Below are 21,217 nucleotides of genomic sequence, written 5' to 3'. Positions count from 1 at the left end.
CGTGCAGGCGGCGGGCAGATGGCCGGAGCTCGCCGGCAGCCGGGAACGCGTCGCCAGCCGGGAACGGCCGCGGCAGGCGGGCGGCCTGTGGCCGCAGCACGGTCAGCCCTGGCCGGCCGGTGCCGTGGGGGCAGCCGGGGTGGTCTCTGCCGTGGCTGCAGCCCGGTACCGTGGTGGCCGGGGCGGCCGGTACTGTACAGGCAGCCGGGGTGGCTGATACCGTGGAGGCAGCCGGTGCCGTGGAGGCAGCCGGTGCCCTGGAAGCAGCCGGTGCCCTGGAAGCAGCCGGTGCCGCGGTGGCAGCCGACGCCGTGGAGGCAGCCCGGGGTAGCCGGTACCGCGGAGGTGTTCTCGGTACCGTGGCAGCGGCCGGACAGGCCGGGACTGTCGGGGTGGCCGGCGCCGTGGAGGCAGCCGGGACCGCGGAAGCAGCCGTGCTATGGAGGCAGCCGCTGCCGTGGCGGTGGCCGGGGGTGATCGGTACCATGGAAGTGGAGGCAGCCGGGGAGGCAGCCCGGGGTGCCCGGTGCCGTGGGGGGTTGTTCGGTAGCGTGGCGGCGGCCGGTGGCACGGAAGCAGCCCGGGATGGCCCGTACTGTGCAGGCAGCCGGGATGGCCGGGAATGTGCAGGCGCTGCCCGGCCGGGATTGGCTGCGGGGAATGACGCCCAGCACAACAAAGGTGGAGTTGGAGAAATTCCATTAAAAAAAATTAAGAGAGAGAGAGAGAGAGAGGGAGAGAGAGAGAGAGGGAAGGGAGAGAGGAGAGAAAGGGAGCGGAGGGAGGGAGGAGGGGAGGAAGCTGCCCCTCGCCCGCCCCGCCGGGCAGAGCCCCCCCCGCCGCCGTGTCCCGGGGCCGCGGGGCGGGCAGGAGCGCGGCCCCGCCGTGCCGTGGGGGCCCGGCTCGGCTCCCCCCCCGCTCCGCTTCCATCCCCCCCCCCGCTTTATTTTTTTTTTTCTCCTCTCTCCTTTTTTTTTTTTTAATTATTTTTTCTTTATGCAAACGCCGGCCGAGGATTGTTGCACATGTAAGGAGATTTTTTTTTTTTTAATTTTTTTTTTTCTTCCTCCCTTCCCCCCCCACCCCACCCCCCCCTTTCCCTCCTCTTCTCCTTCCTCCTCCTCCTCCTCCTCTTTTTCTTCTCACCACAGTGTTGCAAAAGCAAAGAGCAATAAAAAACCCGGCGGAAAGCGGCGGCGGGGCGGCGGGGCTGGCGGGGAGATCCCGGCGGATCCCGGCCGCGCTCAGCCCGGCTGATTGGAAGAGCGAACGCAGCGCCATGGAGGCGGGGGAAAGCGCGATCGTCTCTGCGGGGACTGGAGCGCGTCCACGCCCGGGGCCAGCGCTGCAGAGCTGGCCGCCGTTCAACCGCCGCTCCCCCGCCCCGGCCCCGCCGAGCGAGCCCCGAGCCCCCGCCGCCGCCCCCCAAAAAGCGGCGGCCCCGCCGGTACGTGCCCGCGCCGGGGGAGCCGCCGCCGCCGTGCCCCGCCGCGCCGCGCCGTGCCCGCCGCCCGGGCTCGCCATTCGCCGCCGCGCCGCTCCGCCGGCGGGGCTGGAGGAGGCGCTTTGTTCCTCCCCGGGCTCCCGCTGCCGCCGCCGCTGCCGCCGCCGCCACCGCCGCGCTCCGGGCTCGGTAAGGCGCTCCGCCGCCGCTCCGCCGGGATCGGGGAGGGGGTCGCGCCCACCAGAGCGAATTTTTTTTTTTAATATATATATATATATATACGTACATATAAAAAAAGGAGAGGTTATTTTTTTTTTTTTTTTTTTTAGAAAGGCTGGTTTCGCGCAGGCCCCGCGGGCAGGAAGCCGCCGCCGCCACCGCCGGGGCTCGCCCGCCCGCGGGGGGCACCGCGCTGGGGCTCGGGGCGGGGGGCAGCGCCCGGCTCGGCGGCCCCGGTGTGCCCCCCCCTTCTCTCCCTCCTTTTTCCCTTCCCTTCCCTCTCCTCCTCCTCGCTCCCTCCCTCCTTCCCGCTCGCCTTCCCTCCCTCCTCCCCGGTGCCGCAGCTGGATTTCGGGGGCAGGCTTCCAGCGCTGCCCGCTTGTTTTTCCCCAGCCCGGGTGAGTCCCGCGCCGCGGCGGGAGCTGGGCGCCGCGCTCCGCCGGTGCGTGCCGGGGCTCGGCCGACCCCTACCGCGCTCCATCCCCTCCTTATCCTCGCTTTATCCCCCCCCTTTACGCCCTTTTCCCCCCTTTATTTTCTTTTTATCTATATTTTTTTTTTTCCTCTCCCTCCCTTTTTTTTTTTTTTTTTGCCTTTCCCCCCCCCCTCCTCTTTCCCCTTCCTTTCTTCCCTCCGGACCGGGAGCGGGGCTCCAGCCCCCCGCTGGGTGGGTGGGTGTTCGCGGGGCTCGAGGAGGGGTCGCGGAGAGAAGAAGAGGGGGGTAAGAAGGGGAGGAAAGGAGAGGGGGGGGAAAGCGAGGAAAGGAAAAGCGAGGAGGGGGCGGCGGTGGGGAAAAAGAGAAAGGGGGGGGAGGATCGGGTAGGAGCCGCTCCCCGGGGGTCGGTGCGGGGAGGTCGCGCTGCCCTCGCCCGGCTCGCTGCAGCTGCCCGGCCGCCCCCAGCCGGGCATCCCCGCCCCCCCTTCCCCCTCCTCCTCCTCCTCCCTTCTTCTCCTTCTCCTTCTTCTTCTTCCCCCAGCGGCTCCGGCGGCGGGGTTGGGGCTGCGGCGGCTCGGTTAGAGCTCCCCCCCGCACCCCCCCCCCCTTCCCCGCCGCTCCAACCTCCTCCCTCCTTCTTCCACCACCACCACCGCCGCCACCGCCACTACCACCACCTCCTCCTCCTCCTCCTCCCCCTTTAGCAGCCCGGAGAGGTGGGTTTGTCTCGGCTTTATAACCGCGGGTGGAGGGGAAGGAGCGGCGGGCGGAGGCGGGCGCAGCCCGGCCATTGTGTGCCGCGGCGGAGAGCGGCCGGTAACGATGGGGGGATGCGGGAGGGGGGGGATGCGGGGAGGAGGAGGAGGAGGAGGGGGGGATGAAGCAGCGCATCGCATCGCTCCGGGGCACCAGGGGGTGCGGAGAGGGGCCGGGGGAGCGCGGGAGCGCTCCCCCGGCCCCTCTCCGCACCCCCCGGCCCCCCGAACTCGCCTTCTATTGTCTGCCCGGGTGTTGTTGGGGGGAAGAAGGAGGAAAAAAAAAAAAGGGAAAAAAAAAAAAAAAAGGGAGGGGGGCTCAGCTCGCTGGCGCCCGGGTGGGAACCGGGGGCGGGGGAGGCGCCGCCGGGGCCGCCCGCGCTCGGTCCCACCCGGTTCCTGCTGCCTGGTGGAGGAGGAGACTGGAGCTGGCCGGCGGCGCAAGGCATGTGCGGGCTCCCCGCCTCCGCCCGCCGGCCCGGCCCCTTCCTCCCCCGCCTCCTCCTCCTCCTCCTCCTTCCCCCCTCCAGGCGCGGGATCCGGTCCACCCCCCTCCCGACCCCCCCCTACCTCCCGCCTCTCCCCCGCGGGGGGATCCCGCACACCCCACCCCACCCCTCCCGCATTCCCCCCCCCGGGGATCCCTGTGCGCGCGCACCGCCCCGCCCCGCCATGATCCCATGGATCCCTCCCCCTGTAGCGATCCCGCCTTTCACGACACCCCCCTCTCTTCGCCACCACCACCCCCCCCATGTATGTTCCCCTCCGCCCCCGCTTCCCACCCCCGGGAGATCCCCGGTTTCACGCTACAGCACCCCACCCACCCCGGGGGTTGGGCTTGATCCCACCCCCGCGGCGATCCTTCAGCCAGCCCCTGGGGTGGTCCTAGATCCGCCCCCCTGGGGGTTGATCCGAGGCTGGAGTGATTCCCCCCACCCCATCCCTAAGGGTTTATCCAGCCCTGGGTGATACCCCATCCCACGCTGGTGGCGTCTGCACCCCCCTCATCCACCCGCTGGTGATCCCCAATCCCATACTGGGGGCAGGTGGGGGCTGCACCCCTCCCGCATCCCCCCCAAGGTGATCCCACATCCATTCCCCAGGTGATCCTGCATCCACCGCAGGTGCAGGTGGGTCTTCACCCCCCCACACATCCACCCCTGGGTGATCCCCAATCCCACTCCAGGAGCTGGTGGGGTCTGCCAGCCCCCCTCCACGCTGAGGTGATCCCGCATCCACCCCCAGGTGATGCCCAATCCCCACCCCAGGAGCTGGTGGGGTCTGCACCCCCTCACATCCACCCCCAGGGGATCCCCCGACCACCCCCAAGGCTGATCTCCCTCAGGTGGTCCCAAATCTGTCCCCCCCAGGGGCTGATCTGACCCCCACAGGGGTCCCCCACCCCCCTAGGCCTGGTGGGGCCTGCACCCCCCCAGGGTGATCCCAGATTCCCCTTCCTGGGAGCTGATCCCTCCCAGGATGATCCCCAATCCCTCCTGGGGCCCGGGGGTCCTGCACCCCTGGGCTGTTCCCGCTGCCCCAGGAGATTCTCCCTCAGACACAAGGCCTGGTCTCCCCTCAGCAGCCCCCAGATCCTCCCTGCCCATGGGATCCCCTCACAAGCCTGGATTCCCCCTGGGATCCTGCCCCGGCCCAGTTCCCCCCAGGCCTGGGCCTGCTCCCCCGGGCCTGCGGCCTGTCCCTCAGGGGGACCCCTCTGCGGCTTCTGATCTGCCCTCCAGGGATTCCCCCCTTTGGGTCCCTCCTCATGGGGATCCCCCCAAGCTTCCATCCTTCTTCCATGCTTTGGGGTCTCCCCACTGAGGCCTCTCACCTGCTCCCCTCCCTTCCCTGGGTAATCCTTCCCCGTGGAGCTGTAAGATTTGTCCCAATGGGATCTGAGGGGATCCTTCCCCTACAGCCTCTCCATTGAAATACCTTCCCCCCCAGCTTGTCCTCCCCCTTGGGAGACCTCTAAGCCTCTCAGAGCTCCCCAAATATTCCCCCCCCAGCTCCCTTGGATCTGGGAGACCCCTCTCCAAGCATACCCCCCCTCCAGGGAGGATTTTATTGGATCTGTGGTGCCCCTTCCTTTGAAACCCCCATTTTGTGGGGGGAAGTGAACTCCCTTGGGAGATCCCTCTTTGGGATGCCTGTTGGCTCAGATCCCCCTGACCTTGGGTCTATGGATCTCACCCCTCCTTAGGGAGCCCCCCTGAACCCTTCTTCCATAGGATCTGTGGGGATCCCCCACGGATCCTACCCGCCACCTTGGGGACACCCCCCTGAGCCCTTCTTCCCTGCCCACACACCCCTTTTCTCATCCCCCCACCAGTGTGGGGGTCATGCCACCATTCAGGATAGCCCCTCCTGGATTTCTGGGATCCTGCACCCCCTCTTTATCCTCCCCCAGACCTCTCAGGGATGCACGGGGGGGATCTCAGCACCTCATTCATCTCGGCGTGGGGGGAATGGATGGATGCCTGAGTCAGGTTCCCCCCACTCCCCATCAGGAGTCGGGGGCCTCCCCCGTTGTGGGGGTGGATGCCTAGCAGGGGTCTCCTTTTCCTTGCAGAGCCGAGCGGGGAGTGATTTCGGGAAGCGGGCAAGGAGGGAGCCGGCGGGACCGTGCTGGGCACAGGCAGGTGGAGGATGAACGGCGAAGCCGAGTGCCCTGCAGACTTGGAAATGACAGCTCCCAAAAACCAAGGTGAGCCCCCCTGCAGCCCCCCCAACCACGCTGGCATTCCCACGGGAACATAGCTGCCACGTTTAAAAATAATAATAAAAAAAACCTCTGGGCGCCCCTTTTCCCTGAGGGATGGAGAAGGAGGAGGGATGGAGGATCTGTGATCCCAACTGCCAGCGGATCAGGGAGGGGGGAGGATCTGCCCCTCCCAATCCCTCTCTACCTCAGGGAACACGCACACACGTGTGTGAGCACACGGATACACGTCCAATGCACTGGCAGCCCCTTGGCATTGGGGTGCTCTTTTTGGGCACCAGAGTTTTGGGGGGGCTTGGGAAAGAGGGGCCTGGCACAGAGGTGCTGCCTTCCCCCCTCACATCTGGGCTGCATTAAAAGCCGAGCCATTACCTTGGGCCTCCGGCTTCCAGACCCTGGGATGACATCAGAGCTTCAGCTTTTATTGGAAAAGGGGCAGGAAAACAACGGAAAAAAGAAGGATGTTTATTCAGGGCAGCTTGCAGGGCTCTGCTACTTCACCCCCCCCAAAAACTCCCCGGGTCCCCCAAAGGCCCCCGAGTGGGGTCCAGCCCCTCCGTCCCACGGGGTCCCCCTGATTTTCCTCCCATGCTGCAGTCGGGTTGTTGCCTCGAGCGAACCCGGCCGGAGCACGTGTCCTTCTCCGGGACTTTAGATGGATTTAATTACACCGGGGCAGCTTTCCTAATATAGACCCGGCCCGGCCGGTGCCAGGAGAGCCAGGATAAATTGGTCCCAGGGCACAGACAACCCCATTCATCCTGGTGGGTGAACTCTGCAATTCCAGTGTTTTTTGACAAACCCTAGCCTGAGGGAGGGGGAACAGAGGGATGGGGGGCTGAGTGTGGGGTCTCTGTTGTCCCCACTCTGCTGCCAGTGAGGGTTTTGGGATGTTTCCACTGTTTTTTATGTATTCCTGTGGGATGTGGTTATTCTGGCTGTCTGTGAACCTGGGGGGTTCACACAGGGCCAAAGGTCTCCGGGTGTTTCTGCGTCGGAAGGGGAAAACTGAGGCACGGGGCTTGATGAGAGCAGGTTTGGAGGGGCCTTGTCCACTTCTCCCTCCCCTCTGGATTTTTGTGGCCGTGCTGCTTTTGGTAATTCCTCCTGATTTCTGCAAGTAAAGTCAGCACCAGCTTCCCAGTCCCGTTCTGCCTCATTGGTCCTTGCCTGGAGGGAGCTGGAAAATAGATGGGAAAAACAGGAGGAGAGAATTTGGGACTGCATTGGTGCCCACCCCAACTCTGATCCCTGTCTGGCACTGTGGGTTTTCCATCTCGTTTCCCTCTTCATAATGTTTTGGGATGAAGTTGGGAATATGGAGACACATCCCAAGCCACTGCTTCCCAGGGGACTCTTTCCATCTTCCCCCTCTAATTAATCCCTGATAAGATCACTAAAGGGACCAGCCAGATCCCAAACTGTTCTCTGCCTTGACCCCCCCGTAACCTGGCAGGTCCAGGAGGGAAATTGGGATGGGAGATCAGGTCCTGGCTGCGCTCCCTGCACCAGCTGCAGGTCCTGCATGTCCTGTAACATCCCTTGCTTGGATTTGGGATATGGGGTGGGGGGTTGCCCCTCACCAGACCCCTGCAGGGGCAGGACGTGGAGGTGGTTTTCCTGCTTATCGAATCTGAACAGAGGGAGAGCTGCAGCTGGAGGAATGTCTGCAGCTGGGTATTTCTGGGAGCTTGGTTTCATTCCTGAGGATGGAGGGAACGGTGCTCCACTCAAATCCATGACCTGCTGTGCTGTCCCCACCTCTTTGGGATGCTCTTGTGTCCCACTGTCCCCATCTCGCTGGGATGCTCCATGTCCCGTAGGCAGCTCCAAAACTCCCAGTCTTCACCCATCAGTGATGTGGGGCAGGGAATGCCAGTCCCACACCAGGGGAATGCCAGTCCCACACCAGGGGAGCCCCGGGGCTCAAGTGCCCATCCCGGGATGAGGCAGCCAGGGATCGTGTGGGCGAGTGGCTCGGGGCTCTGCTCCTCCTCCAGCCCATCCCCACGTCCCCAGGGACCTCTCCTTCCGCTCCCAGGGCCTGCCGCATTCCCAGAGCCACCCATGTTTGCAGAGCACCCGGGGTTGTGCTCCCCAGCTGGCGTGGAAGCTCAGAGCAGGCAGGAATTCCCCTGGCAAGGAAGCCAGCCCCAAGGTTGGGGCTGGGTGAGGCATTCAGGGCTGGGATATCCTGCCTGCTGCCTGTCCCAGCATGGTGCTACTGCGTGTCCTGGCCTCATGGCTGCTCCAGGCCCTCCGGCTTTGCCGTGTGCCCATCCCACCATCCCAGTGGCTTGTCCCTGTGGGAGCTGGGAGTGCTCCTCCTGGCATTTTGGGGGATGTTGGGGTGACAGAACCACCACCCCTGCGCTGTCAGGGACCCCCTGTGAGACAGGGGGGCTGTGCTGGGCTCTGCCTGCCCTCACTTTGTGGTGTGGGAGCTTTGACCTTGGCAGAGGTCACCATGGAGCTGGGCCCAGGTGATGGCAAAGCTCTCCGAGGTGCAGGAGAAGCAGCGCTGCGGTTTTCCCGTTGCTCCAGACACATCTTTTCCACTTAGAAAGTGGGTTTCCCTGTTTCCTCCTTGGCCGGGGAGCTCATCGCTCCCATCTCGCTCCGCAGGGCGTAGGAAATAGCCCTCTGCTCCCGTGCAGCAGAGCCATCCCTTATCTGATGGTTCTCTGGGATGAGCGAGTCTCTCTGGTTTGCACCGAGTGGAATTTCTCGCTTTGCCCGGATTGTTTTGGCCCGGTAGAGAGTTGCTCGAGGGTGATGGAAACAGCCACGTCCCTTTGATCTTTAATCTCGAGAGGCAGCATGTGGAGATTACGTGTCCTGGCGTGCGGTCCGGAGCGGAACGCCGGGAGCTGTAGTCCCGGTGTCCTACCGGGAAGGGAAGGGAAAGGAAGCAAATGGAAGGAAAGGGAAGGGAAGCTGCCTGCCCCTGGCTGCTGCTGATCCCGTCTCTCCGCTGCTCAGACCGCTGGTCGCAGGAGGACATGCTGACCCTCCTGGAGTGCATGAAGAATAACCTGCCCTCCAACGACGGGAGCAAGTTCAAAACCACCGAGTCCCACCTGGACTGGGAAAAAGTGGCTTTCAAGGACTTCTCGGGGGAGATGTGCAAGATGAAGTGGATGGAGATCTCTAACGAGGTAACTGACACTGCATGGGGCTCCAACCGGGCTTTGTGACAGGGAGTGAGTGTCCTGATGACCCCCCAGGGCTGTGGGAATTGTTCAAGTTCAGCTCCCGGAGCCCTCGGCTGTTGGTGTCGACACCATCCCACTGTGACCCCCCTTGGAGGGACTGGGAAGGGTCGTTTTTGGGGTGGCATTATAAAGCCCGATGGGTTTCTACCATGCCAGGGATCTGCCCTGTCCCCCATTCACATCTGTGTCCCTTCATTCCCGCACAGGTGAGGAAGTTCCGGACCCTCACAGAGCTCATTATGGATGCTGAAGAGCACGTGAAGAACCCTTACAAAGGCAAAAAGCTCAAGGTATTGGGCAGGAATTAGGCTCAGTCCCTGAAGGGCAACGTCCCTCTTCCCTGGGACAAGGGGCTGTCAGCCCTGTGGCACCTCAGATCCGTGTGGCTCCACCGCTGGAGCCCCTGCAGGCACCTCACTGCCCATAATCCCGGCGTCCGTCTGCCCAAGGCTCCGGAGGCCGCGGGCGCTGGGCCCGGGCCAAGTCCCGGGTACATTTAATATGGGCAGCTGTATTGCTGGCAGCCTGCAGCCAAGTTTAGCTCCAGGGGGGCCGGGAAGCTGCCGTCCTATTCCTGGCCCCGCCGGGTCGCGAAGGGTGGTGCTCTCGACCGGGCGGCCCCAGGTCAGCTGATGCTCCATCCCTGGGAGTTGGGTCCCATCTGCTCCTCCTGCCTCAGTTTCCCCTCTTGCTCTGGATGGCTGGAGGCTGCTCCTGAGATTCCCAGCCCTGGGATACTGTAGTTCCTGGTGGAGCACTTTTTCCCAGTGGTTTCCTCCTCCTGTGTCAGGGAGCTGGATCATCATCAGGGCTGGATGGAGGCAGGTCCCCCCAGTACTGGGGGAGCTGGTGGGTTTGGCTGTGCCCTGGCTCTGTGCTCAGTGTCCACTTTGCTATCTCCCAAGAAGCCCCTGACTCTCTGTTTCTGCTTCTTCATGGAAGCTGCCATCCTATTCCTGACCCATCAGGTTGGGAGGGGTGATGTTTTCCCCCAGGTGGCCCCAGGGCAGCTGATGCTCCATCCCTGGGAGTTGGGTCCCATCCCTTCCTCCTGCTTCAGTTTCCCCTCTCGCTCTGTGCTGGCAGCTCTGGGTGGCCAGAAGCTGCTCCTGGGATACTGTAGTTCCTGGTGGAGCCCTTGTTCCCAGTGGTTTCCCCCTCATTGCCTGCTGTTCCCATGTCAGGGAGCTGGATCATCAGCAGGGCTGGATGAAGGCAGGTCCCCCCAGGGCTGGGGGAGCCTCTGGGTTTGGCTGTGCCTGGCTCCATACCCAGTGTCCACTCTGCTGTCTCCCCAGAAACACCCCGACTTCCCCAAGAAGCCCCTGACTCCCTATTTCCGCTTCTTCATGGAGAAGCGGGCCAAGTACGCCAAGCTTCACCCCGAAATGAGCAACCTGGATCTCACCAAGATCCTGTCCAAGAAATACAAGGAGCTTCCCGAGAAGAAAAAGGTATTGCTGGGGGGTAGTCAGCAAGCCCCTTCCCACTATGTGCCTCTGCATACTGGCTCTGCCCAGCCCTCCCAGTAAAACCAGCAGAGCCCAAACCTCTGCCTGGCGAGGGCTTAATCCGGCTCTCGACGGGAGAGACGAGGTGTTCGTTTAGTCCTGTCAGACCTGTAAGGCTTCCTTGGCTTTTCCTGTCCTGGTTCCTAGGATCTGTGGGGTGGAGGCTGGCTGGGTCTGTCCGTCGGTCCGTCTTTTCCCGACGGACCTGGATGGTGGCTTTGCCGTTGGGTGGATCCGTGTTTAAGGCTGGGGTTAAGTCACACACCCGGCTGTGCCGCCCGGTCTGACCAGGGCATGGAGGGACAGGCTCTGGGAGATGCTGGGAGCAGAGATCTGCCCATCTGGAGGTGCCAGAGCCTGGGCAGGTGTTTTGAAGGCCCCAACTCTCACTTTGGGGTGTCCAGGAAAAATCCAGGCACAAAGTCCTGCCGCGCCCTCTTTCCCAGGGCTGCTGGGATGCAGGAAGAGGGGAGATATCCTGCTGCTGAATCCCTGGGCAGGCTGGAAACCCTCTGCTGGGAGCTGCAGGATCATTCCCTGGGCTGGGGAGCCTTCAAGACCCTTTGGGGGTGGTGGAATGCCCAGCCAGGTCAACAGGGATGTATCTTCCTGCCCATTCCCCAGTGCTGACATCCCTCTCCACCTCCCTGGTGGCTTTGTGTCCCCAGATGAAATACATCCAGGACTTCCAGCGAGAGAAGCAGGAGTTTGAGAGGAACCTGGCGAGGTTCAGGTGAGCAGGCAGGGCCCCCCCCATTTCCCTGGGCCCCTCCAGGCAGATCCAGTCTCCCCTCCTGCGTGTAGCTCACAGGGGAATCCCTGATGAGCATTTTGGCTTGAAGGGAAGAAGGAATGCAGAAAAAAAAAGAGCAAGGAAATGGTGTCTGAGAGCATCCCTCTGGCTGGGAGACTGGATGAGGGGGAGAGCAGAGGAGCAGCCATGCTCTGGGGATCAGGATCTGTGAGGGGGGGACAGGAGCCCTGCCACCAGCACTGATAAAAGCTGAAGTTACCACCCTGATCCTCAAGATCCTTCCCTTTTAACGTGGTGGCTGTGATCCAAGTGGATCCTGCTGTTCGCTGCCGCTGCTCCAGGGATGCAGCTGAGCCTGGGGGTGTACGTAGCTCATGCTCCCCAAGGAGGGACAGACTCAAATCTCTCCTGAGCCCCTCCTGCTCTTTTTGGGGACCCCGCAGTACCTGAGCCCATGGAAGCTCAGCCCTGCAGTGACAGTCACCCCTTAGCAGGAAGGTTTAGGGGTGCTCTCCTTCCCCCTGCCACCTCCCTGACGCTCTCCCTTCCCCACCTCCCTGCCTGGTAAAGGGAAGACCACCCGGATCTCATCCAGAACGCCAAGAAATCCGACGTCCCCGAAAAACCCAAGACCCCCCAGCAGCTGTGGTACAACCACGAGAAGAAGATCTACTTGAAAGTGCGTCCAGATGTGAGTACGGTGGGTGGGAGTGAGTGCGAGTGTGAGTGTTGGGGGGTCCTGGACCCGCTGCTGGGGGAGAGGAGGGGGAAGGGAGAGAAGCATTTTAGGGGGGGACGGGCTGGAGGACACCACAGGAAGCTCCCAGCAGCCTGGACGGAGGTAAGAAGGGGCTCTGCACATCTGGAAGAGGCTCGGGGGTATAGCCCCCCCAACACTTTTTGCCAGGAAGGGGTGACCACAGCCTGAGTCAGGGCAGGAAGGAATTCCAGCACAAACATCCACCTCTGGCCATGCCCCCCACTCCCACGCACCCCCTTCCCCGGCCGTGAGCTCGGCTCGCAGCCCCCCACGGCCCCACGGCGGGCGCCGTCAGGCCCCACCAGGCCACGCTATTTTTTGTCATTTTTTTCATATTTTTTTATTCCTCTTTTTTTTTTTCTTTTTTTTTTCTTTTTTTTTTCTTTTTTTTTTTTGATTTTGGATTTTACCCCTCTGCCCTCACCTCTGGCTTTGGGTTTTCAGGCCACCACGAAGGAGGTGAAAGAGTCGCTGGGCAAGCAGTGGTCTCAACTCTCGGATAAAAAGAGGCTGAAATGGATTCATAAGGCCCTGGAACAGCGGAAGGAGTACGAGGTAGGGAGCAGCCTCACCCCGTCCCCTCCACACTCGCCCCAACATTCACTCCAAGTCAACGTGGCCACACACAGCCAGCCTCTCCCGATAGCCAGCGTGGGGATTCAGGCAGGTCCCGGCAGGTCCCTAGTGAGTCTGAGCCCTGCCTCCTCCAGCCATGTGCGAGGAAGGGAGCACAGCCCCAGGGAGAGGACTAGGGCGATGGTTGGCTTCTCTCTCCTCCTCCTCCGGCCCCCGGGCAGGCGGGGATGGCAGCCCCTCTGACCGCTCTCCGTCCTCCGCAGGAGATCATGCGGGACTACATCCAGAAGCACCCGGAGCTGAACATCAGCGAGGAGGGAATCACCCGCTCCACCCTCACCAAGGCCGAGCGGCAGCTCAAGGACAAGTTTGACGGACGACCCACGAAGCCACCTCCGTGAGTGCTGTCCCTCTCCACGCCGTGGTGTCCAGCTCTGCGCTGCCTCTGCGGACACTGGTTCTTGCTGATGAGGGAAATGGGGCTCTGCTTGGCTTGAGGAGCCCAAATCATTTCTGGGGCCACAGGCACGGGACCTTTAGATGGCATTTCAGGACAAATTTCTTTGTGGAAAGAGGGGTCAGGCATGGGAACAGGCTGCCCAGGGCAGTGGTAGAGTTGCCATCCCTGGAAGAATGTGGACGTGGCATTTAGGGACATGGTTTAGTGCTGGGCTTGGCAATGTTAGTTAATTGGTCACATCAGTGATCTTAGAGGGTTTTTCCAGCCTGCAGGTTGTCCCTAATGCTGGGTCCCTCCGTGGGTTTTTCAGGAATAGCTACTCCCTGTACTGTGCAGAGCTGATGGCCAACATGAAAGACGTACCCAGCACCGAGCGGATGGTGCTGTGCAGCCAGCAGTGGAAGCTGCTCTCTCAGAAGGAAAAGGATGCATACCACAAAAAGTGTGACCAGGTGAGTGGCCAAGGATGGACAGGTAGGAGGACAGGCAGGTATGGGGAGGGAGCAATAGAATGGGAGAACTGGGGCTACAAATCTCCCTGGAAATACACCCCTCACCCTTCCTCAGTCCCTGTTCACCACCGATTCCCCCCTGAGGTCCTTGGTCACCTTCTTTGATCCCATCTCCCAGTCCATGTGTGGGTCTGGTGGAGCATGAGATTCCCAAGGGATTGAGGCTGGGTTGGGGGCTGCAGGAGGCAGGGATGGGGCGAGGGATCTCTATGTAACCCCACTTCTCCTTCCAGAAAAAGAAAGACTACGAGATCGAGCTGCTCCGCTTCCTGGAGGTGAGTGATGTGGGAGTGCTCAGCACCCTCAGTGGGTGCTGGAGGTCCCAAATCTGGAAGGGGGGAAAACCCTGCCCAGGGGCTATGATGTGAGGGGCTGCCCTCTGCTCCCCCAAAACATGGCTGGACTTGCCCATGGGTGCTGTGCAGATGGTTGCACATAGTCTTGACCTTCCATCATCCTAATGCCCGACCCAGTGACTTCCAGTTGGGCACTGGGAGGTGGAGGGTGCTGGAAGGGGAGGCAGGGTGAGCAGAGGGCTGGAGCTGGAGGAGAGGGTGCTGTGCCACCCAGTTCAGGAGGGGAGCTGGGGTGAGCAGAGGGCTGGAGCTGGAGGAGAGGAGTGCTCAGTGGCTGTGGCTGCAAAGCCTCTCACTTCCTTCCCTCGCTGGGGCGTAGGCGGGGGAGCCACACCGAGGCCACCCCAGCATCGTCCCCGTCCCCTGGGCGGACGTGACGCGGCCCCGGCTGCGGCTGCAGAGGCAGGGGGTGGAAAACCCAGGGGTGTGCCTGAATCTGGGCACCTGCCCCCATGCTTTCACCAAGAAACAGCAGATGAGGCTGAGCCAGGAAGGGGACAGAGCTAGGGGAGAGGAATGTTGAGTGGCAAGGAGCTGACAGCATAGGGACCCCCAGCCTGTACACGTGCAGTGCCTGATGCTGGTCCTGTCTGGACCAGTGCCCCTATTCCCTGATTGCCTCAAGACCTCATTAGCGTTGGGCTGTCCTAACAATGTCCCTCCCCCTGTGCCACCCAGAGCCTGCCCGAGGAGGAGCAGCAGCGGGTGCTGGGCGAGGAGAAGATGCTGGGCGGCAACCGGAAAGGGGCGACGAGTCCTGCATCCAAAAAATCCTCACCGGAGACCGGCAAGGTGGGAGCAGCACCGGGAGGGATGGGGCAGCACGTGCCAGACGTGTGGGGTGGGGTTGTGGCATCTCGGGGGGGGGCTTTGAGAGCTTCATTCCTGGATTCTTTGGTCCCTCCATGGGCTCACCCCCCCTCACAGCCCCGTGTCCCCCCCTCAGGCCAGCTCCGAGAAGCCCAAACGACCCATCTCTGCCATGTTCATCTTCTCGGAGGAGAAGCGGAAGCAGCTGCAGGAGGAGCGGCCGGAGCTGTCGGAGAGCGAGCTGACCCGGCTCCTGGCCCGCATGTGGAACGACCTCTCAGAGAAGAAGAAGGTTGGTACCATCCCTGACCCCCCTCCTCCTCCCCTATCCCCATCTCCACTGCTCCCTTGGGCATCCCCGGAGATGCTTCTGTCCTTGTCCTGCTCCAAGGGGCACGATTATCCCCCGGAGCAACACAGCATCACCCAGGCACTGCTGTCAGCACTGATGGGCACTGCCAGCTGTACCCCCTCCCTCTCATCACCTGGGGGGTCAAAACCCACCAGCTTAAATGTCAGAGCATCCTTGAGCCTCAGTTTCAAGGCTTAATGGTTTTCCTGGTGGGGGGGAGTCTGGAGACAGCATTGGGCGTGGTGGGGGCTGTCAGTGCTACCGTGGGAACAGTGCTGGGGGGAGCTGCATCGTCCTCCTGGTGTTTGGGGGCTGTGCCCACCTTCACCCCCTGCTGTGTCCCCCTCCCAGGCCAAGTACAAAGCGCGGGAGGCGGCGATGAAGGCACAGTCAGAGAAGAAACACGGCTCAGACAAAGAGGAGCGCGGGAAACTGCCCGAGTCTCCCAAAACAGCCGAGGAGATCTGGCAACAGAGCGTCATCGGGGACTACCTGGCTCGTTTTAAGGTGAGGGGATCATCACTCCCACCAGCAGGAATTCCCTGTACCTTCTCCCTGGTTTTCACACCTGGGTTTGGGTTGGGAGCTGTGGGGAAGGCGGGGTAACGGGATGGAGTGTCCTGGGCATTTTGAGTGCATCTAATGCATCGTGGTGGTTCTGTGGTACAGAACGACCGGGGCAAAGCGCTGAAGGCCATGGAGGCCACTTGGAACAACATGGAGAAGAAGGAGAAGCTGATGTGGATCAAGAAAGCGGCGGAGGATCAGAAGCGATACGAGGTGGGTCCCTGCCCTGTCCTGCCCCTCACTGTGTCCAGTGGCTGATGCTGCCCCTCTCCCTGACCCCTCTCTCTCCTCTGGCTCAGAGGGAGCTGAGCGAGATGCGGGCCCCTCCGTGCTCCACCAACTCCACCAAGAAAATGAAATTCCAGGGAGAGCCGAAGAAACCCCCCATGTGAGTACCAGGGATCCAAAAAACTGGGTCTGGCTGTGCTGGTGGGACGAGCCCGGAGCAGCTGCAAGAGGAGGGAGGGTGGGCTGGGTGGAGGGGGATTATGGACGCCTGGGCTGTTTGTCCCAATCCGGTCCCCGTGCTCACCCCTGCAGGAATGGTTACCAGAAGTTCTCCCAGGAGCTGCTGTCCAACGGGGAGCTGAACCACCTCCCGCTGAAGGAGCGGATGGTGGAGATCGGCAGCCGCTGGCAGCGCATCTCCCAGGGCCAGAAGGACCACTACAAAAAACTGGCAGAGGAGCAGCAGAAACAGTACAAGGTGCACCTCGACATCTGGCTCAAGGTGAGTGCTGGGCCTGATGCCCAGTGGCGGGCTCTGGGATCCGTTGATTTTGGGGATGATGCTTGGCACGGTCTCTGCTTAAACCCTTCCTGACGGGAACCACCATCTCCAGGCCCTTTTTTGACATTCTGTAACTTAAAAGGATAAAAATGTATATATATGAGGAGGGTGTGCCCTGTGCTAGAGCCCTTCCCTGCTCCATCCCCCATTCCATTTGGTGTCTGCCCATCCCTGACTGTGTCTTGTCCCTACAGAGCCTCTCGCCCCAGGAGCGGGCTGCCTACAAGGAACACATTTCCAATGTGAGTATCTGTGTGGCACTGCTGGGGGGGGTTGTCCTGGGGGCTTGGGGGTGTACTGGGTGTCCCAAGGGCCTGGGGCCAGGCTGGGGTCAGCCCTGGATGAGGTTTGGATGTGTCACATTCTGAGAGCCCCTCCAAGGGGGATTCACCCCTGTGGCAGCTCAGCAGTGGGATTTTCTCTGGGCTGGGCACTGGGAAGGAGCAGAGCTTGAGCCCTAAATGGTTTTGTTTTGTCCCCCCTCGCTGCAGAAACGCAAGAGCATAGGGAAGATCCGGGGTCCCAACCCCAAGATGAAGCCAACGATGCAGTCCAAGTCGGTGAGTCACAACAGCCACATGGGGACACTCGATGCCCCCTCCCTGGGGAACGTGTCTGTGGGGACCCACACTGCTTGTTCAAGGCATCCCTGGTGCTTCCAGCTGCCTGCCCTCTCCTCGAGACCATAAGCCACGGGCCCTCCCCAAATCCCTGCTTACTACCCATTCAGGATGGATTTTGTCCCCTGGCACCCGTTCAGGGAGCCTTTTTGGGGCCATTTGCAGCATAAATGGGGAAAGGCCTCCATCAAGGTGTGGGGTGGGGAGTCACCTGATCCTGCTCAGTGGATGGAGGAACCCAAAGGTTGATGGCCGAGGACGGGGTGGGTGCTGCACCCGTGGGTTCGGGTGCCCCGGGGCACCCACCAACATCAACCCCCTCTCGCAGGAGTCAGAGGATGACGACGAGGAGGAAGAGGAGGAGGAAGACGACGATGAAGATGAGGATGACGATGACGACAACGGCGACTCATCGGAGGAAGGCGGTGACTCCTCGGAGTCCAGCAGTGAGGAGGAGAGCGAGGACGGGGACGAGGTGAGGCTGCGGCACGGGGAGGGCGCGGGGAGGGCGGTGGGGCCACGGGGCCCCCCAACATTCCCATTGCACTCACTCTGCCCCCCTCACCCTCATCCGGGGCCGGGGGACCTCTGCAGCCAGGCTCAGATAGAACCGTGGTGGAGCAGCTCCCGGGAAGCAGGGGGGGATGCAGGGAGGCGAAGGGGAATGGGATCCCCCCCGTGTTCCCGGGGAGGGCGCAAGGAGCAGCCGCGGGGCGTAGTCAGGAGCAGCCTCGGGACGTAGAGGTGCGGGGGGGATGTGCAGAGCCCCCAGTGAGCAGAGAAAAATCTCCTGTCTTTTTCCTGGTGGAGATACTGAGTCTGGTCTCGGCTCCGTTTGCGCCAGTGTGAATGCCGAGTAAGTCACCAGAGTCAAAGCTTTACACCGGTGCAACTGAAATCAGAGTATGCTGGATGGCGCTGGGGCCAGAAACCGTGTCCGTGCCTTGTGCTCGCCACCGGACAGGTGAGGTGTTTCCACCCCCTCGCTGGTCTCAGCTCACGCCTCTTCCTTCCCTGGCTTTAGAGGGGGGAAACTGAGGCACGAGGCGGGTCGGGTACCCTCCCTCGGATCGTGTAGCGAGGCAGTGGCAGAGGTGAGGGCAGGACCCCCGCGCGCTGCTCCGGCACGTCCCCCCCGCCCGGCACCCCTGAGCTGAGCCCTTGCAAACACACTCCTGACTCCTGCCCGGCGTCCCTCCTCCTCCACCCCCCCAAGTCCCCGGGGGGCAGCGGTGGGAGGGATGGGGTTGCACCCCCGCGCTCTGTGGGGACCCCCCTGTGCTGCAGCGGGGAGGGCAAAGGGGTGACGATGGGTAAACCTTGCCCTGACCCCCCCCGTCCTCTCTGCCATCACCCTCCCAGAACGATGAGGATGACGAAGATGAGGATGATGAGGATGAGGATGACAACGACTCAGAGGGCAGCAGCAGTTCCTCCTCCTCCTCGGGGGACTCCTCCGACTCCGACTCCAACTGATCTGGCCAAGCTCTTCGTAACGTCGTTTGGTTTCTCGGTTTCGGTCCCAAATCCCACTCACAGCCCCCCAAAATCCTTCCTCTGCTTCCTCCTGACCCTCTGGGCAAGACACAGCCCCCCCGTGGGACCCCCAACACGAGGAACAGGGGTCAGGGGGACCCCTCCACCAAGCTCACACTACGGAGGGGGATCAGGGGGCTGCCCCCCCCCGGCTGGGGGGCAAGGAGGGGGCCCCCCATCCCTCCCCCCTGCTTCACTCCCGAGGGGAAGTGATTTATTGTTTTTTTGAATTTCATTCTTTTTGGGGAGGGGGGCATCCCTACCCCCATCACCCCCTCTCTACCAGCTCCGGACTTTATAGAAAGAGAAGAAAAACACACAGGAAAACAAAAAAACACAAAACAAAAAAAGAAACAAACAACAGCAACCCCCCCCTCCCCCAACACACCTTTTTTTTTTTATTAAAAAACCCAGAAACGGAGAAAAAAATCTCCCCCCCTCCCCGCGCAGCCCCTCCGGCAGCGGGCGCGGAGCACGAGCCGAGGCGCTCAGGACTCAGCCGCTGGGACAATGTCTCCTTTTGCAACCTCCCCCACCCCTCTGTGCACCCCCCACCCCCCCAAAAAAAACCCCCTTGTACAGTCTGGAAGCTGCACCGGGAGCTGCCCGGGAACTCTGCATCCACGGCACTTGGGAACGCCGGCCACGGCCCGGCCCGTGACCACCCCCCTGCCCCGGCACGGCCCCGATTTGGTGGGGGGTGGGATTGGGGGGGGGGGTTTAAAGGGAGGGGGGAGTGTGTGTGCGAGCGTGCGAGTGTGTGCCAGGGTGGGGGGCACCCGGGGGCTCAGCGTGACCAAGGGGGGGGCGCGGGGTCCCCCCCGCTCTGTTGTCGGTGGTTGTTGTGCCGTTGTATTTTATTTTATTTTTTTGTTTGTTTTTTTTTCTCCTTTTTATAAAACGAGAAAGATCCATCTTTTATTTTTCATTTCCCCCCCCTCCCCCCCCGTCCACATCCCCCTCCCTCTTTCCACCCGTTTTCCTTCCCCTCCCTTCCCCCGTTTTCCCCTCCACCTCCAGTGAAGCTGCTCCTCTCCCTTCACCCCAAATCCTTGGGGGGGGGGGTGTGACACCAGCACTCCCCTTGCCCCAGTTTACCCCCAGTTATCCCCAGTTTGTCCCCCCCACCGTGGAGGTTTCATGCCCCTCGGGCCATGCTGTAAATATTGGTGTGGTTTGGGTTTATTTTGGGGGGGTCAATGCCCCCCTCCCTGGGAGGGGGATGGGGCCGCGGGGACCGGGGTGGGTGCATTGGGGGGGGCCTGTCAGGGGTCCCCCCCTTTTTTTAAGCAGACACGAGCACCAGCAATCCCACGGCACCTCCCTGCAGGGTTCCTGTCCCCCCACCCCACGCCCCCCCCCCAAAAAAACCCCCACCCAGTGTCACTGGGGACCCCCACCATACTGGGGGGGGCACAAGGTTGGTTCTTTCTGCCCCCTCCCATCCTGACCCCGGAGACGAGCTGGGCTGTGGGACAGGATTTGGGGGGCCCCAGGGAAGGGGTCGAGGGCACTGCCCCCCTCCCAGCTGAGGAGGGGGGGGCTGGTGGGGGCTTTTTCTCCCCTGGGTTATAACTTGGCCATTTTTCTCTTCTTTTCACTCAAATCGCAGTGGGGGCTGAGGGGGGGGTCAAGCTGCAGGTTTGGGGTTTTGAGGGGGGTCCCTCCCCTCCCATCTCTAACCCCCTCCCAGGTTTGCTGCTCTCAGCACCCCAAATCCCCCTGAAGACTTGGGGGTGGCAGGGGGGGCAACACCCCTTATCCCGGCCTCAAATTGGGCTGAAAAACCACCATTTTGGGCAAACGACCCCAAACCTGGTGGGGGTGGGGGTGAACCCGGGTGCTCCCGCACGGACAATCCCCCTGTGTCCCCCCCGGGACCGGGGCCCCGAAGAGAACCCAGATGGTGTCCCCCTCCTCCATAATGTCTGTCTGTCCATCCCTCTGTCTCCTCCTCCCCTTCCCCAATCCTTTTGGGATTTTCCTTTCATTTTCTTCCCAATTTTTAATCCCCCTTCCCCCCCTGAAATCCCCTAAGGGGAACCCCGCCATCCCTTTTTTTCTGCTGAATGTACCCAGCACCGTCGTGTTTCAGTGGATGTGTTTTTAGTACAAAAAAAAAGACAAAAAAAAAATTAGCCCCCTTTCCCCCCCCTCTTTTTTTCTGTTTAAAAAAAAAATAAGAAAAAAAAAAGGTAAAAAAAAATTAAATAATAAAAAAGAAAAATTCTTACAGCGCCGACAAATTTGGGGAGGGGGTGGGGGGAGAAGGTGTTTGCGCTGCAAGAGAATTCCTGAGTGCATTTTGGCACTGCCACAAAATCCCGGGATCCTTTAGATGGAAGTTCTTGTGAATTACGTTAAAAAAAAAAAAAAAAAAAAAAAAAAGGCAAAAAAAACCACCGAAAAAAAAAAATAAGATTAAAAAAAAAAATCATCTTTTTTTTCTAATATTTAAAGAGTGTTTTTGTAGGTTTAAAAAAAAGACAAAAAAAAAGAAAAAAAAAAGAAAAATAATAATAATAATCCCGACTTGGAATTTGTACGGCTGAGCGGGACACGGGGGGTCGTGTCCACGGTTTCCCGGTTTGCTTGGGGTTTCAGTTCTTTTTTTTTTGTTGTTGTTGTTTATTTTGGAGCTTTTTGGTTTTTTTTCTTTTTTTTTCTGTTGGGTTTTTTTTTGGTTGGTTTTTTTTTTTGTTGGTTTTTTTTTTTTGTATAATAAAGTGAAAAATAATGTTTCTGTTCTCATGTCATTACTATAAAAAATAAAACTTTAGGAAAAAAAAAAAAAGTCAAGTGTGAGGAGTGTTTTTCCC

The 21,217-nt window shown here is 60.8% G+C and overlaps 1 protein-coding gene across 14 annotated transcripts; it reads left to right on the top strand.

The window, feature by feature from the left end:
* Positions 1-974: 974 nt before the first annotated feature.
* UBTF (upstream binding transcription factor) lies at positions 975-20,545 on the top strand. Of its 14 annotated transcripts, none has more exons than XM_051768614.1 (22): positions 975-1,027; positions 5,430-5,564; positions 8,562-8,737; positions 9,001-9,084; positions 10,093-10,248; positions 10,974-11,038; positions 11,630-11,759; positions 12,264-12,374; positions 12,659-12,792; positions 13,166-13,307; positions 13,601-13,642; positions 14,402-14,515; positions 14,670-14,825; positions 15,237-15,392; positions 15,555-15,665; positions 15,752-15,840; positions 15,993-16,182; positions 16,437-16,484; positions 16,734-16,802; positions 17,191-17,337; positions 17,707-17,826; positions 18,225-20,545. In XM_051768614.1, the coding sequence occupies exons 2-22, from the start codon at positions 5,507-5,509 to the stop codon at positions 18,336-18,338; spliced, it is 2,412 nt and encodes an 803-aa protein (XP_051624574.1). In that variant the 5' UTR covers positions 975-1,027; positions 5,430-5,506; the 3' UTR covers positions 18,339-20,545. The 14 variants fall into 14 exon arrangements, with proteins under 14 accessions (XP_051624574.1, XP_051624579.1, XP_051624570.1 ...); XM_051768619.1 differs by lacking the exon at positions 975-1,027 and adding an exon at positions 1,111-1,633 and having other exon boundaries at positions 11,630-11,750; XM_051768610.1 differs by lacking the exon at positions 975-1,027 and adding an exon at positions 1,111-1,633.
* The last annotated feature ends 672 nt before the right edge of the window (positions 20,546-21,217 follow it).

This window comes from Manacus candei, unplaced genomic scaffold (assembly GCF_025592945.1).
Source record: "Manacus candei isolate 608988 ecotype Guabito, Panama unplaced genomic scaffold, ASM2559294v1 h1tg000096l, whole genome shotgun sequence".
Taxonomy (NCBI): Eukaryota; Metazoa; Chordata; class Aves; order Passeriformes; family Pipridae; genus Manacus; species Manacus candei.
Note: the sequence above shows the minus strand (reverse complement) of the source record. Positions and strands in the feature narration are given on the sequence as shown.